This window comes from Acanthopagrus latus, chromosome 24 (genome assembly GCF_904848185.1).
Source record: "Acanthopagrus latus isolate v.2019 chromosome 24, fAcaLat1.1, whole genome shotgun sequence".
NCBI lineage: Eukaryota > Metazoa > Chordata > Actinopteri > Spariformes > Sparidae > Acanthopagrus > Acanthopagrus latus.
Window position 1 is genome coordinate 2,016,175 of NC_051062.1, and position 17,238 is coordinate 2,033,412.

The 17,238-nt window shown below is 44.3% G+C and overlaps 1 protein-coding gene across 6 annotated transcripts in view; it reads left to right on the plus strand.

Moving 5' to 3' along the window:
• The window catches only part of dgkza (diacylglycerol kinase, zeta a), an 89,546-nt gene that overhangs the window by 11,301 nt on the left and 61,007 nt on the right, over positions 1–17,238 (plus strand). For 3 of the 6 annotated variants that reach the window (XM_037091245.1, XM_037091247.1, XM_037091248.1), the window contains exons 1-2: positions 4,248–4,343; positions 15,911–17,146. The exons of 1 other annotated variant lie outside the window; for it this stretch is intronic. In XM_037091245.1, coding sequence (XP_036947140.1) covers positions 16,152–17,146 — 995 coding nt within the window. In that variant the 5' untranslated portion in view covers positions 4,248–4,343; positions 15,911–16,151. Of the gene's footprint in view, positions 1–1,097; positions 2,568–4,247; positions 4,344–15,910; positions 17,147–17,238 lie in introns of those variants that run through there. 2 more of the 6 variants (XM_037091246.1, XM_037091249.1) reach the window with 2 other exon arrangements.

Consider the following 17,238-nt stretch of genomic DNA (forward strand, 5'->3'; position numbering starts at 1 on the left):
AATTTAAACCCTACCATCACGATGTGCCTCCCATCCTGGTTTGTTAACTATTACTTTTTCAATCGTCTATCAGTTAAAGTTCACTACATTACCTCACACCAACGGGCCACACTCCCTCACTGCGGCACAACCTCGCTGCTGATTGCTGCAGCACCTTATTTGGCCCGGATGACTGACGTTCCCCCTTCTCTGTCAGGGCAAATAAGAGTGTTCCCACGAGAACAGCGTCAAGTATTTATCTGGGGCACAGTAATGCACAGGTACAAGCAGATATCTACCGATCTGTGAACAGATCTTTGTTTTTTATCGCCGTGCAGCTCGCTTTTGTCAGCAGGGACGGCCAGAATCGCCAAAAGTCGACAAGGTGGAAACATATGTCTGAGACACGAGGAGAGATTCCATACTGAATCATGACAAAAACTGAACTGCTCATAGATCGCCTGGTTGTCTGTTAGACAGCACCCTCGTGTGGGCATTTACAGCAGCATATATGAAAAAAAAAAAAAAAAAGGGTGAGTGACTCTGAAGTAGAGCGAGTGTTGAGTGTGGGTGTGAGTCTATTTGTGTTTGTGCGGGTGTGTTTCAGTAAAGCAGTCTGTCACTCTCGCTGTTTTCTCCTTTTACATGTATGCAGTTCAGCTCAATTTGAACCACAGTGTTCATTCGGATCAGTGCTCAAATTTTATGATTTACGGCTTAGTTGAAACTTTGGTGCTGTTCTGCTCAAGAGTATTGTTTCAGTTCCAAATACAAATGTTTCAGTGCTGATGTTAACTTTTTAACACACACGCACATACACACACCTGTCCTCAAGGTGATCATCCTCTCATTTGTTTCTGTAATGACATGTCATTCTAATTTGTCTTTACACACTTGGGCCTATTTGGGAGCTGGACTGGTCTCGTGCTGGTTTCACTGGGAACATAATGCAAATGGAGAAACAAAGCTAGATCACAGCAGGCGGTCGAGAGTGAGCAGCAGTTAGTCAGTGAGAGAGTTTCAGTCAGGCATGTGACAGGGCAGCTAAGAGTGAGGCCCTGATTGTTGTTATTATGTACTTCCTGGTTTGAGCCGGGCGGGTAGTAGAGGATCAGTGTTTTCTGGAGTGTGTGTGTGTGTGTAGCAGTGTGCGACTCAGTCGGGTGTGTGTGTGCGCGCGCGTGTGGGTCAATGTGCCGCTCACAGAGAGTGTAATTAAAGTCGGCAGGACACCGAAAGACGAGGAGTGGGAGGAGGAGGAGGAAGAGGAGGAGGAGGAGGAGGAAACCGTCTAAACTTGGTGAAGAAGGGACAAGAAGGAGAGGAGAGAGAGGAGGAAGAGCAAACAAGTGTGAAGCTGCAGAACAAACAGAGAAGAGGGAACGCTGGCTGAGCGTGACGGGAACTGGACTACTACCGCGCTGAAACTGATACCACTGCTGCTGACAGCACTACTACAGAGTGGGAGCCGTGGAGGGAATGCTGAGAGGGATTATCTCTCCCTGAGGACCCAGCACTAATCTCTCACTATACACACACACACACACACACACACACACACACACACACACACACACACATGCACCTGTGTGTCTTGTAAAGACCTTTGGCATGTGGATTATTGACTTTGTAGTGTCTGCAGAGTAGCCATGTTTGACGTCCTGTTGCAGTTTCCAGTGTAGTAATAATTAGTCGTAGTAGTGTACTGAGTGTAATACTCTTAATACTCAAGTACATTCATAAAACCACTCTGTGTAGTTTGATGAACTGTTCACTGCTTTAACCACAGTACTAAAGGCTGTAGTGCTGTTGTAGCTGTACCTGCTGCAGACATGCTTTTCTATTAGCAGTTTCATTATAACACTTTTTAAATGTAGTACTTTGAGTACGGTACATTTGGAAGTTTGGGTCCTCGGGGTCTGGCTGGTGGACACTGTTTGAATATATATTTAAGAGCCTTGTCCAGTAAGATCACATGATCACATTTTAAAGGTAGATACCATTTTAGGCTTGTCAGTTTCACAGACTACATTTCTCCTCTACATGGCATTCCTTTGAACACCTTGGAAGGACATTTGGAGTACGTGAAGGAAGGTTTGAGTCCTCCTCTGGGTACTGTTCAGGACTACGGTCATATAAGGACTTTTTATTTGGAAGGTTATTGCAAATTCTGCAATAGCTACCCAGAATTCCATGAGTTGCAGCCTATCCTGCCAAAATGTGACAAGACATGACACCGCAGGAGCTGAAAAAATGTACGTCATGGATCCTGACCAGGGAACAGATACTGAGCCGGAACATGGGGCTGGACTCGAGGCCTGCGGTGGTGCACCTGAACAACAACAGGGAGAAACAGGGAGAGGAGGAGAAGATAATGGTGATGAAGAAGAAGAAGAAGGGCTACTAAATGTAAAAGCAGATTATGAGGAATTCAGCTCTGCGTCCTCCTCCTCCAACTCCTCCCTGCCATCCTCCTCCACTTTTCCTCCGGCCTTCTCCGCAGCCCCCCCGATCTGCGTGGAGGAAGATAAGGAGACGCTTAGCGGCTGCTCCAGGTCTTTCACCGGACTCAAGCTCTTCAACAGGAGGTAAGACTGAATGAGCGAGCACAAGAACCAGACGGTTAGATAGCTGAAGGAGTCGTGGGTAAACGGTGGCGGTGGTCACCAGCAGGTGGAGCCGTCGGCTGAGCCTCGGTCTCCGGCCCCAACCAGACAGAAAGGGAACAGATGTGGAAGTCATAAGGAAGGCTGGTCACCAAGCATGATCTGCACACACACACACACACACACACACACTCGGACTCACTGCTGTAGACACACACAATGCCTTTTAATATTTCTACTAAAACATGTGTCACACTACACACTACACTTCTATTGACATCACAAAATGATGTATGGTCGGGTTCTTGTAGTCACATGACCTGTCAGTTGACCCCTCTGTCCGCGTATGTGCACAGTGTGTCTCTGCACTTGGTTTATGTCTCAGATGGAGGTAATACATGTCCATGAGTGCATTATGTGGAGTGCACAATCTGTCTTTGTATATATGTGTTTTGGCACATTACATAACACAGCCATATGATAATTCACATGTTTGGAAGAGGACGTGGGTATTTCCAGCCGCGCCATTTCCTGCCGCGCCGGCGACTCGACGCAGGATCCAGATTATATTTATGCGCGTGTTTGTGTGCGGATATGTGTATGTGTGCATAACCTTGCCTGTGGGTCAGTGGTCGTCATGCGGATGGGGGTGGCGGGGTGGGGGCGCGATTCCCACGGCAGCGGGGTCGCAGTTGTCATGCCAACCGTAACAACAGCAACAGTTGTGCTTCCAGCTCAGATAGACACATTCAACCACGCCACTGTCAGCGCGGTCACTTGTGGCTGGCTCAGCTGGTCTTATCTGCGCTAGCTAGTGTGAAAGTAAAGCAAGCCAGTCGGCTATCTTGACGACAGATCAGCGCTGCTTTTCAAAATGTTTCACTGTGGCGTTTCTGTCCATCTTTTGAGTGTGAAGACTACAAAGTCCGGGGAGCCTGTTGACTCAGTGTGATGTTAATTTGCTGGCTGCTCCTGAAAATCTAGGCTGTTCTCACATTATGTACAGCTGTTTCATGCTGTGCCAGAGTATGATTGCCCCCCTTTCTTCCCCGCCAGCCAGTTTTCTACCCAGAGTCAAGTGCACCCAGTTCGGTACCCAGGTCCCTGATGCAAAAGCAGCCCAGATGTACCAGTGAACGCTGTCAGCTCGTTCCACCTGTTCACACATGGCTAACGGTGATGTGCAGCTGCAGCTCTTGCATCTCTCGCAAATTGGAACTCCAGTTTGAAGACGACAAATCATTGCACCCTGTGTTCCTGTATTACTGTTGTTGCACTCGCTCCAGTGATCCGTGAAAAACGGAGCAAAAACACAAATTTAAAGCAAATGATGCGATGACAAAGGTAGCCTTCTTTTCTCAGTGCAGTGTGCACAGGGTGGCATGTTGGAAATAAGAATGTGCAAATCTTTCCTAGGCCTTTTCTTTTCTCTTGTGTGTGCGTGTGCATGTGCATGTGCGCACTCGAATATTATTCCGACAGTTGTGCGCTCAGCTTGTCAGGAAGTACACTAAGATATTTTAGTCCTTTCTCAGGCTCGCTCTCTCTCTCTCTCTCTCTCCCCCTCTCTCCCTCTCTCTCTCTCTCTCTCTCTCTGAGCCACACCCTCTCTGTCTCTCTCTCTCTCTCTCTCTCTCTCTTTCTCTCTCTTCCTCTGCTCCCCCTTAGCGGCCACTGTACACCGGGGTTTAGTGTGAGCCTGGCAGTTAGACACATGAGAAAGAGGCATGGATGGATAGCTTTCTCCTCGTTTTTCAGGTTGGCTCCTAATTTATTCTTTGTGTTTTGTATATTCTAGCATGACATACACCATGCATGAGCTTTTTAACATACTAAAAATGTTTAATTTAGCAAGGATTCATTTGACACAGTGGTAGATTTTATCTTGTGGGTTGTTGTAACAGGTAATGGAGAATAAAGTGAACAATCTAGTCTACAACTCAGCGAAAGTGAACTCAGTAGTAGTGGGGTTGTTAGTGGAGCTGATGCAGTGCTGTGCTCTTCTTAGTTTTCACTCAACCCAGGCAAAGGGCAACAGAGCCGGCTGACATGTGGCAACTTTCATCACAAATAAGACAAAATGATGGATCAGGAGGAATGAGCAGGTTCATGGTAGTGTCATGCTTGCTTGTGTTTCCAAACAACCAGAGGATTTCAGCCTCATTCACAGTGACGAGCTTGCAGGCAGCACTTTATTTTCATTAGTATCATTAGTGTTGGCAGGTGAAATCCTGTAGTTAAGTAGGAACTTCTAAATATGCAGCAGCCTCATAGGCCTCACCTCAAGTCCAGCAAGCTCTATATTTTTGTTGCACGGTGTCATTATTCTTATTTTACTGACACGACAAACCAGCATGCGGGATATAATTACTTTCAAAACTTTACAGTGTGCACATATGCAGAGCAACCATCAACAGCAAGTAAAACATTTAAAAACTCGAACATGTAGTGTCCTTTCACATTAAGTCAGCTGAGCAGGTAATTGAATCTAAGCGCGTTTAGAATCTCGGCATTTGGTACGTTCTCCTTTATTTTTTGCTTTAATGACATTAAGGACTCGGCGAGTTCATGCACAGCCTGGTGACTCATGTTATTCCAGCATGAGCTCACAAACATGGCTTGTCCCCATAAATGTTCAGTGGGGTTGAGGTCAGGTGACCAAGAGAGGGCCCAAGAAAAGCAAATTACAAGGAGCAGCTGTTAACATCACTTATGAAGCTATACTGGCAAACTTTTTCCATCACTGCTAGAGAAAGTCTTTGGACAGTTACTAAATGATACCACCGACTCTGAGCTAATGTTCAATAAAATTATGCAGTCATTTAAAGATTATACCCTTGTGCGTACATTTACATTTAGGGCATTTAGCTTTTATCCAAAGCGGCTTATAATAAGTACATTTGTCACAATGCTGTACTTTTATGTGCCGGTAAAAGGTTTGGGGAATTGTGCTGAGCAAGATATCTTTGGTGCCTGTATTTGTGTGTGTGGGCTGATATTTAAACCGCTGTTTGGTGTAAAAACATGCTGTCGCCATGCGGACAACAGAGAGGGAGAGAGTGTGATAGTGAGATGGAGACTGTTTTCACTGAAAACATATCCTGCTGGAGAGGGAAAGATAGAGAGAGCGAGGGAGGCTGTGAGAAGTTAGACAAAAGTCGGTGAGTCACTTCATCACTGTGAAAAGTGAGATAAGTGTTCGTTATACCGTCTTCTGCAGCGTTAAAGCGTAATAGAAATGAGTTAGCAGTTAAAACCTCACTTCCTTTTGGGCTCCAAATCCCCAAATGTGCTCCCAGCTCACGGCTGATGTTTGAATGTCGCACTGAGACAGGAAGTCTTTCAGTGGGGTGAAGGTTTTCTGGGGCCTGTTCCAGCAGGGGGAGTGGACTGAAAACCTTCCCCCCGCTGCTCCGTCTCTCTACAAGTCGCTTTTTAAGCACTTGACTCTGCGCTGCACATGACTCATAGGGGAGGTGGTCGGAATGAATGGTGGGCGTATAAAGAACCCGAGCCAAATGTCTAAACAATGTTAATGCGTGTAAACCACGGGAAGGCCTTTGCTGACACATCGACTGATATTTATGAAGGGGGGATAGCGTGCTGAGAATGTGCACAACTCACACATTCTAGCAATAGCTGCGGGTGAAATGATGAGTTGGACGTGGAATACGAGGCGAGAGGTGTAACCTGGGAGTAAAACATCGTTCGGGCTGTTTACCCGTTTCACCGACTGTTATTATTCCGCAGTCGACACAGCTTTCAGTCGAGTGTTACTCCGAGGCACATTTATAAACGGAATATTAGATTATTTATGAGGGATGAATTTATCATTCTTTTTAATGCTGCCAAGGAGGTTTCATTTTCCCCCTCTTGTTTTTTTTTTTTTTTATCTGCAGGAATACACAAAAAACTACTGAACAGTTTACCACAAAACTTGGATGGAGGATAGGTCTGGGCCCAGTTTAGACCGCGTTAAGCTTTGGTGTGGATCTGGATAAAGGGACGGGTCCAGAAGCTTTTTCTCGCTTTACTTTAACATCGCAAGACAGGGCTTTTTCAGCATAATTAGAGGCGGATCCAAATAGAAATCTGAACCTAGCAGATGATTTATTTGATACTGGATTAGGCGTGATTGAATTAAAGGGGCTGTTGTTGCTTGGCGGAAGCGGACTACTCGGTGCCATTCTAGTGTTTAGAATTTGACCCTGAATTTTTTTAATTAACATTTTATAATGGTGCCCTAATGAGAATTTCTTGCTGCGATATTGCCGCGCGTGTAGAGCTGTTAGATTCATTCGCTTGCACTGCTAAGAGTGTGTGTTCACATGCGAGCCATGCAGCATTAGTCAGTTATGTTTAACCACATGACTGAATGTTAGACGGACCCCATCATGTTGAAGATAGAACGTGGCAGTCATCCAAAACATCTGTTTAGAATGATTACATTTACCAGTGCCGAGCAGGAGACAAGAAACCGCCATCAAAGAGCCACTCGTAGCCACAAATAATGCTCAGAACAGCACCAAACTTCAGTCATCAGGGATGAATTATGAATTATCAGCTTCCCCACAACGAGCTAGCTGCTGCAGGAGAGTGGTGAAATGTGTTCTCTTCTCAGTAGAAATCCGGCTAGCAGAGGTTTGCCTCGAACTATGTGCTGGGACCCTCTTTGTACTGTTGCTGAAGTTGCTGAAGCTGTTCTGAGCATCATTTGTGGCTTTTTAACGGTGGTTTCTTGCTGGAGGCATAGACTGCAATGTATTGTTATCATGCAATGTTTAAGCTCGCGGTCGGAAAATTTTGATTTCTAAGGGAGGGGTGTGCGCCCTTACTTGGTGTTACGGTGTGTTAGGCCGTGGATTAAACTGCTGGAATATCCCTTTAAAGAATCTTTGACAAGTAGCAGTTACAATCCTCAGATGAGGACTTGACAATACTTCTTTTTTTTTTTGCGTGTTACTCAGAGCACGAGTTGATGTAGCGCATTAATCAGCACACCGTGAAAGTCAAAATGACATCTCTGATTTTTTTTTCTGAGCAGGCACAGATATAGATATATAAATAGATTTCTACGTCCATTTATGGATAATAGTCGTGTGAAAATAGAGCTTGATGCGCGCCTGTTCTCAAAATAGTGAGATTTATTGAACGTACGTGCAGCTTTGTCAACCACACGACAAGAATAAACGCACGCGTTTTTGCCTCGTGCGAACACACCCGTTTGTAGTCGTGAATCTATGCAGACGTTCGTGTATCTTGGTGTTTGCAAGCAGTGGTGTGACTTTGCATCTGAATTCTGAAAGGTTAAGAAAAGATCACGGTCACGGCGAAGTGTCTTTAAAACAAACACACATCCACATGCGTCACCTCCCCGTTGACTTTCTCAGTATTCACCTACCACCATCTTTCCCATATGACATAGCAGAAGTATAAAAATGGTGCCATCTGTTAGTGCAGAGATGTTTGGTGTGGACGTTTTTATTTTACAGTCATGCTAATGTAACATGAAATACTTTTCGACAGCAAAACTGTAGGCTGTGCCACAGCAATTTCAGTCGACAACGCTGAACTAATGCTTGACAAATGCAATGAGACGGAAAGGGAGAGACAGCATCTGGCCGCTGTGAGGCTATGGATTTGACCCATGACCAGCGCTCTCGCCACAGCAGTCGTCCTTTGTTTAAGTCCTCGTGAAATCTCCTTCATATTTTACACGGCAATGACACGAAAACTCAGCGCGGAAAAAAAAATAGAAGGTTTTTGGGGCACTTTGGATGGAAAGCAGGTCAGCGCCTTGCATTCATCAGCGTATGAATATGTGGGTGAGTGGGGGGGGGGCGGGGGGGAGCGTGGCAGGTGTTATAAACACTTTGAGCGGCCGGCGGTGCCAAGTCGTGTTTCACGTCGTTTATCTGCTGTCAAGTTTCGGGTCGTCGCAAAAAACCTCGCTTTTGCTTTCGCTTCGGCTCCAGCGACCGGCTGCTTCCCCCGTCAGCGCGTGAAGGAGCGATATCGCAGGTCCTTCCTACCTGCAGCTGTGAGACTGTACAACCAGCGCTGCCCTCAGCACAAAACACAATACATAATCAACTACACTCTGCAGTCTCATTATCACAATGTGCAATTTCTGCTCTCAGAGTGGAAATATTGGAAATGCTCTCATCAGTGTGCAATAGCTGAAAACATTTCTTTGGGAACAGTTCTTTGCTGTCTCCTTTGCTGCTGTAATATCGCAGATTTCCTCACCGTAGGAAGGGATGAGCGCTTAAATCTTAAGGCCTCGACTTGACTTGAGGCCATTCCACAATGGCTAGACTTTGCATCTTTGAACGACAGAATTGCAAATATATCACCGTGTCACGTTCACCCTTTTGTAGAGCCGCACAGAGATGATAACTAGCTGTCACTGCATCGCTGCAGTTAGCTGGAAGGCTCGGCCTGACCCTAGTCGAGGAAAATCACATTGCTTTAGAACACTATTTATAGCAGTATTTGCATAGCGCCCAGTTTTTCATGTAAATATTTAACCCAACAGCGCAGAGCTCTGGATAGTCTCACACACTTACACACACACACACACACACACACACACAGACAAAACCTCTTTATTTTCTCCATGAAGTGCACCCAGGCAGTTCACCTGAGGTGGTTACTTATTCAACAAATGCCACGCACCTTTTTTTTTTTATTACCTTAAACTACTCACACTCAGCTCCAGTCACAGAGCTTGTTCATTTGCAGATATTGGTTAAACAGTACCGTATATTTCTAACAAAACCGCCATGTTTCCTGAACCTTAACAAGGTACTTATATGAACCCTAACCCAACCACAGGCAGATGATGCTGGCCTGCTGATCGGGGCATCAGATCAGAGAACCCATCTGTGTCAAGAGATGTCAGGTCGAACAACATGTTTTGTGGTTGAATTTGGAGGAAGCCCTCTGCTTTTGATGACAGGTTCCCTCCACCATCCTGACAGTGTGTACACTTGCACGCACGAAATACTGAAACGTGAACAACAAGCATGATTAAAACAGGCAGTTCAACGTAGTTTAATTAGGAAATATGGTAAGGCGATGTAATGGAGAGCTGATCTGTATGATCTTGTCAGGTGACCAGGGCTGTGTTTATGACACCTTGTATATTTACTTTGAATTTAGCTCACAACATGGTGTAATTTGACACAAGTGATATGAAGGTGGTTGAGATTAGAACAGTGCCTTATGTGGTGCTCCCCAATCAATGACGGGAAGAGAGTTTTGTTTGCACAATCGATCATCTTAGATAACCAATAAAACCTTTGAATATGAGGCAGCAGTCCAATTTCCACCGCGGTTTGAATACTCCAGCTGGGGTTATTTTATTTATTTATTTATTGGGGTTATTCACGCCTTATTTATGTCACAGGTGCCGAAAAAAAACCTGTCAGATCACCCCATCAGCTGATCTGACAGGGGAGTAAAAAGTTGGGCTGTTGTAATCCAGCAAATAGACATAGAAACAGGAATGACAGATCCAACAGCAACTGTTCATGTCTGTTCATCACATGAAAAAAACACTAAATCATGAATTAGTCATAAAATATACTCTTGTTACTTTATTGTCTTCATAAGCTTCTAATTCTTCTTTTCCATTTTAAGTACATTCCAGCTCCTTCAGAAAGTTATGTTTTATTATTGTTAGATGGATTTGCAAAATCCCCCCCAAAAAAGTCGGTGTTTTTGGTGTTTCACGGTGGTCGGGCGAACGCTGATTACACCACACCACTGCTGTGCTTTTAAAAAAAAGTCGATACTTAGTCAGACGACGGATGCTGCAATTAACAACTGCCGCAGGCCTCCGCTCCGAGCAGCACCGAGTAGCGGGACGCACTTTTCACTTTCATTTCGCTTACCACATGAGGGGCGTAAAGGACAGCCGACTGACAAGGATGGGGAGGGGTTTGCTGTAAAAAAGGAAGATGGGAGCCTGACAGCATCCGTGAGAAAGAGGAGTTGGTTACCTCACTGAGAAGATGGTGGTCTGCAGCTCGTCATATTCAAGTCAGGACTTTGTTTGTTTTCCTGAAAAGCTTTCCTCCGTCTTCATTATTCTATTTACTTTCTTAAGAATGCGAGATCCACTTGCAGCAAAACAGCCCCACAGCAGAGATTCAAATGGACCCAGAAAAGTCACTCGCTGTTACCAATCAGAATCACTCCGAAAAAGTTATGAGGCCATGATACAAAGTAAATATGATTGACAAGACTTTGGACAACCACCAAACTGATTATTGAATTTGTTGCATATATAATTTTGACTTTGCCACATTTTCAGATTATTAAACCAAACTTCTTTTTTTTTTTTGTGACAAAGTAGTATGTGCTCCTCTCATTCATCTCTGCAAAATGATCTTTACAAGCGTATATAAACTGCAGCATCGCATAGGCCAATCAGCAGAGAGCTGAGTTTTTGTATTGAGAAGCGTCTTTTTCAGCTGTTTTCTCTAAATGCAGCTGAACATAGAGCATTAAGAAAAATCCCGACGATAAGTTTTGAATTATAGTAAAAAGATATTTATAATCAACAGAGAACGGATTTATCTGAGCTATGGTAGCTATGATAACAATATTACACTCTTCTATTGTATAATGCCCAGTCCTTCTATGCAGTTATTTTGGTGTTATGTAAAGCAAGATGCATATTACTCTCACATAATATTAACTAGTAATATGTATTACGTTACATTTTAGAAGTAACTTGCCAAAGACTGATAGTGAGTGTCTTCTCTTGTAGAGCTGGTGAACCAGGTATTACCGGTGTTATCAGCAGCTTATTAGTGAGGCCTCAGTACTGAGGGTCAACACAGAGAGAAAATAGTTAGAACAGAAGAATACAATTGTTATTACTGGCTGATGTCAGTCTTCCCCCAGCCCTGACTCTAGTCTCTAACAGGAGGCCCTGTTCTCTTCAATCGAAACTCTATTTCTGGACTAGACGGGAAGATGTTCTCTTGCCTCCATATGCAGATTAGAATATGCTTCAGCCAGACAAAGAGCGTTAAGCTGTGTTGACATGCAAATACACACTCAGGTGGGTAATGTTTTATTACTGAGTACTCCAATCTCATCTCCCCCTCACTCTCCCCTGTTATGGTAAGGGATTATCATTGTAGAAGGCAGCGATTACATAACAGCAACAACACAAGCGCGCGCGTGCACACACACACACACACACACACACCACAAACACGCGGTCATGCTGTTTAGAGGCAAAGATGAGATGAAGGATAGCGAGGGAAGGATCAGAATAAAGCAGTTTTAAATTGTAGTGAGAGTAAGTCTCTGCTAAGCGTTTATTAATTACAGTATGAAACGGGAAATCAATATTTGAAAGTTCATAAAAGTCTAATAGTGATACAGTACATCAGCCTGATGGTCACTGTAAAAAAAAAAAAAAAAGTTAGTGCGTTTAGCTGGTCATTTTAGAGTATAAATATCAACGTATGGTCTCTGCTGGACAAACTGCAATACCTCGACACACACACGCACACACAACGATATAAGGTAACTGCAAGAAGCCAGTATTTGCCAATAACAAATACTTAGCAAGTAGCCTTCAGAATGCGTGTTTGGATTATTTGTATTATCCCATTCAGCCTCCTCATGCGTCTTTGGTGGATTTGGTAACTCATTTTAAAGTCCACTATCTGGACTTCTAGGTGATCTTTGCCTATGATTTATCCCTAATTTAGGCATAAACAAGGTTTTTTATCAATACTGTGTATGTGCCTAACCAGTATACACATGAGTGGACACATGAAAGCTTTAAAACATTACCTTGTTCGTGAATATTTGTGCCCGGGACATGTCAGATAGATTGTAATCAGCAAAGGTGTGGTTTTTTTTTTTAATGGTGTGTTCAAGACTAGCAAAGCAGGTTTGACGGCGGGATCATTTGTGTTTATTTGCATTCGCAGTGTTTATCTGCCCCGATACAGCCAGATCAATTTACTCTACGTGTTTGCAAGTAATGGCACACCTAGGATGTGTGGGACTTTGTGGAATTGTGTTTGAGTCCCCGGTTCTTTTCATGTCTTTTCTCCTTATCCTCTCTGCTACATTATGTTCGCAAAGTTAAGTACACTTCCCCTCCAGCTCGACTTTGGAGGTTACCTCTGCGGACTGATACTGCAGTGAGATTCATAAAGGGGAGTGAGGATAAATCCGGCTATTGATCACAAAAGTAAAAATGTCTGAGCTCTCCTCCTGCCAGTAAATGGCTCCGGGATTTATTCCTAAGCCTCAATCTGACTCTCAGTGGCTACGCGCTGCCCTGCCCAACCCTCCACACACTCAACACTCTGCAAACACCTTTTGTGTCGTTTTGCTAGAGAGACCCCTAGAAGCAGAAGTAACATATTGTGCATTTAACACTCGTCGTTATGTTTTGTTTTTTTTTGTTCCATAAATGATCGACCGCAGTTATGAAGTGAGAATGGCTATTCTTGCGGAACTTCCACTTAACAACTAAACGTGGCGTATTTTGATCGTAATTCATGTGCAACAACCGTTACTTACTATCAATAAACATTAGGAGGTTATTAAGTGAAAGCTGTGTTTGGTCGAGTAGTAGTAGAATATGGTCATTTACATTTATCGGATGATTTATCGGATAATTCATACATACATTGATACAGTGATGGCGGTGGCTGCCGTGTAAGGTGCCGACCAGCACATCAGGAGCAGTTTGGGGTTCGGTACCTTGCACAAGGACACTTCAACATGCAGACCAGGGGAATCCAACGGTTTGCTGCTCACATGCTTTTTCCAGTTGTAAACTAGCCTGAATGTAATGAATGACAGTGGGTAAATCACCTCAGAGCGTGGCTGTCAGTTGCTTCACTGTTTGGCTACATATCAGTGAGTCATCGCAGTGGTGACTCCTGACCTTTCAGCATTAGGACATAAGAGTATTTATCTGTCTAATGTGGGTGGTGGGATTATGTGAGCAGCAGAGGTGCGAGCGTGCTGATGGTTCTCTGTGATGGGACTTCCTGTTTGACTGTCATAGTGGTTTCAGTTCTCAGCTGCTTATTTATCTGCACATCAGATGTCTTGTGCACATTCTGATCATCTCTAATACTCTGTAAATGTCAGAAGAGCACTGATCACGCCACATGTCATGTTTCCTGTCCCATCCTCTTAGCCGTAGCCATATCTGTTGTACTGGCTTAGGTTAGTTTGTGGTGGTGTGGTCTGCAGCAGTGCATTGTGCCCCTCGTGTAGTCGTTCTGTTTCTTGTAAGTTCACTGGTGAAAATAAGCGCAGTTAAGGAACTGATCTTCTGTTCATTTCCCCCCCTCATTGTAACCACAGAGCTCATTTTTGTTTGAGGTTTTCCACTAAATGTCAAGTTATTTATTTTTGACATTAAAACAACCAAATATAAGAAAAACATTTGTGAAAACTGGAGTATAAAAATAACGTCAAATATTTCATGAAATAAGTTTAGTCGCCTAGCCAACCCTGGTTCAGTCTTATACAGCAACAAATGCTGCCTTCAGGAAGGTTCTAATGTTTAGTTTACTTAAACTGAAACTCTCGCCAAAATGCAACCTAGGCTTTTTTGTGACTGTATGTGAGTCAAACCTTAGCGTAAAAGCATAATTACGGCACTTTTAGGGTTTACCGTATTTTTGTTTTCGGCCCGAAAATGAGTTAGATTTATTCACAGTACATTCAACAGCGTTAATCCCTTATTAAGAGGCATAGTGAACTTAATTCTTGGAGGACGTGCATCTGTTCTTATATGGCAGCTTCCTTTGTTTAGAGTGTCTGTGTCCGTCCCCTCAGACAAACCCTGAAGGTCGACCCTGTCAGTGTGGCTCGCAGAGCAAAGGAACAAATTCGTCTGTCATCGTTCTCTGAAGCTTTAGTCTATACAAGGCACTGCACAGATTTACTCCATTTCCATGCCAGAAAAAAAAAAAAAAAATCCCAAGACATCTAATTCCATGCAGTGGATTGAGATTGACTCAACATTGCTCTATAGTTACATCTGTGGCTTCGGTCTACAGTTAAGACATTGAGTTCAGATTAGTTTTCATGTGGGCGGACAGAGTCCTCTCTCAATTTACCTTAAGATCACGCTTCTGCTAATCACAGCAAAAATTGATACTGTGAGACTCAGCAAAATTTGGTTCACCAAACACCCCAGTGCTCGGAGCGACACATCGATACTTCTCTGCAGTGCTCTATAGGAATATTAATCCCATGAAGCCTGGGGAAAGACGAGAAGAAAAATCAGAGCAGGGCCGTTTTGCCCTTTAGTCACAGAATCTAAGAGGCCGAGGAGCTAAATCAGGAACAAAAAATTAGTTCAGTGCGTTGTGTATAACATATCGTGTAAGACATGCTGTAATTATTTGCAATGTTCCAACTGGTGTGTCTGAGTAATCCCACGACTTCCCCAGTCTTTTGTTGCCCTGTCAAAATGTGTTTGAAACATATCGCTCGTATGAAATTCAGAGGCAAACGTTTTGCATTTTGTATTTTGCCAGTTGTTTCTATGTCGGTCTGTCTGTGGACGGGTTTTGTCATCGTGATAGCGTCACTAGAAGCTACCAGTGTGTAGTTAGGAACAAAATGAAAGCTGCTTTCAAGGATAGGTGTGGTCTCATGTAATAATGAAGCAGACGCGACTTTGTTCGATCAGTGAGGAATCCTTCAAACTGATGGTTAAAACGCTGCAAGTTCCTGCTGAGGCTGCTCTGCTTGACCGACCACTGATCGTTATCGGCCAAATAATTTGACTAGTGGTCTCTATCAGGGCCAATCGGAAGTGCCGATGAGATAAACACACCGGACAGCATCTCTTCACGCCGCTCAAATGTCACAGCGTGCCGTAGGGATGGAGACCAACAACGCAAACATAAACATGTAAAAATTGATCTTATTTTTAAGATTGTGCTCAGGGTTCTTTTCATATTACAAAGCCCATGCGGTCAAAACGCTTCACCAGTTGTTCCAAATACTATCTAAAAAGAATGAGTTAATGAATCAAATCAATCAGCAAAGGGGCTACTGGTAGATACCAGTTTTGATGATTTAAAAGACTTTGAACAAAGCAGCACTGCATCAGGGATCCACTGCTAGAACTGTACAGATGGGAACAACTGACCCTTTGGATTTGTTTTGGGGAATATTTGGAGTTAGTCATTATTTATTGTTTGGAAGCAGCTAGTTATTGTATCAGTAAGGCTTGTGGACACAACTGCTGATGTCATCATCCAGCGAACAACATGGATTTAATTAACAAAAAAGCCTGTTTGCCCTTTCAGCATTTCTAAAGGAAGACTGGAGACGAGGCGGCCAGCAGAAGCTAGACTTTCACCTACTTCTAGCTTTTTGGTGGAGGCAACCCAATTATCATGGAAACCAGCTGACCTTTGACCTTTAGCTTGGCGCCAAAGAAGACAGAAAAAAAGCACTCCTACTGTGTTATTTTCCCAAGCATATCTTATCAGATGCCACAAATAATTTATCGGTTCCTCCCGTATTGCACTGCACTTCAAGCAAGACATGATGGATTTTTTCTTCCAGCGCCATTTCCGCCGACGTCAAAAACGACAGAAGCATCCTGATGCAGTGCGCCAGCCTGGTCCGTCTGTTCAGACCAGTAAAGCGAGAAGGCGCTCGAGTGTTGGCCTTCCCTCTGTAGCACTAGTACAGTCAAGACGCTCCTCCATTGGTTTACCTCCAGTTTGTACTGATGGGCGCAGGCGCCCCAGTGTTGGCTTACTGGTGGCCAGTGGACAGAGGCGTCAGTCCATTATAGAACTAGGATTAACAAACACAAGTGAAACAACTGGAGACTTTGGAAGAGGAGCTGAGAGAGCAAATGTAGTCACCAAGAGAGGAAGAAGGGGATTTCAGTATAAACATCAGCATGCTCGCGGTGCCCCTGGCACTGTCCCCTTTGAACGTCGCGGGCTGGCCGTGCGATATCGACACCCTCCTAAACTAAAATCCATTGAACCTCATTTACTTGGATCCTCCATGTTACTTGCCAGTGTTGTCCAGATGGGCAGCGGAGTGAAAGAGGAGGAGCTAGATGTGTCCCTGTGCTCCTGTTCCGAGTCAGATGGCGAGGAAGAGAGTGATGAAGAACCAGAGAACAGACCTGGAGGACTTAAAGACTGGAGCCACTTTACACAGACGTTCATTACGGAAAATGTTACATCCCGTCCCTTGGTGCGCCCACCTCGCTGTCTGAGGCGGAACTCCTCCCACCTCCTCCCATCCGACTCTGTGTTTTTGAGCAGTGAGACAGGTTATAGAGGTTGTGGTCGATCTAATCGACAAGAGTCAAGTGAAGTTCACTCGACCTTAAATAAACCAATCCAGACTTCCACAACCAGCCCCAGTCTGGGTCAGCTGGCTGAGCCAGGGGATGCTGAAACAGATGTGGGCTACTCTGGGTCTGCACTGCATAAAAGCTGTTCTTCACCACTGGGGCAGCCACAGGGAACCATGTACTATGATCCTTATCTCGATACATGGGAGGACTTCCTATCGTATGTAATAAACACACACGGGCACGCACGCACACACACACACACACACACACACACACACACACACACACACTACTATTATCTACTCTGCC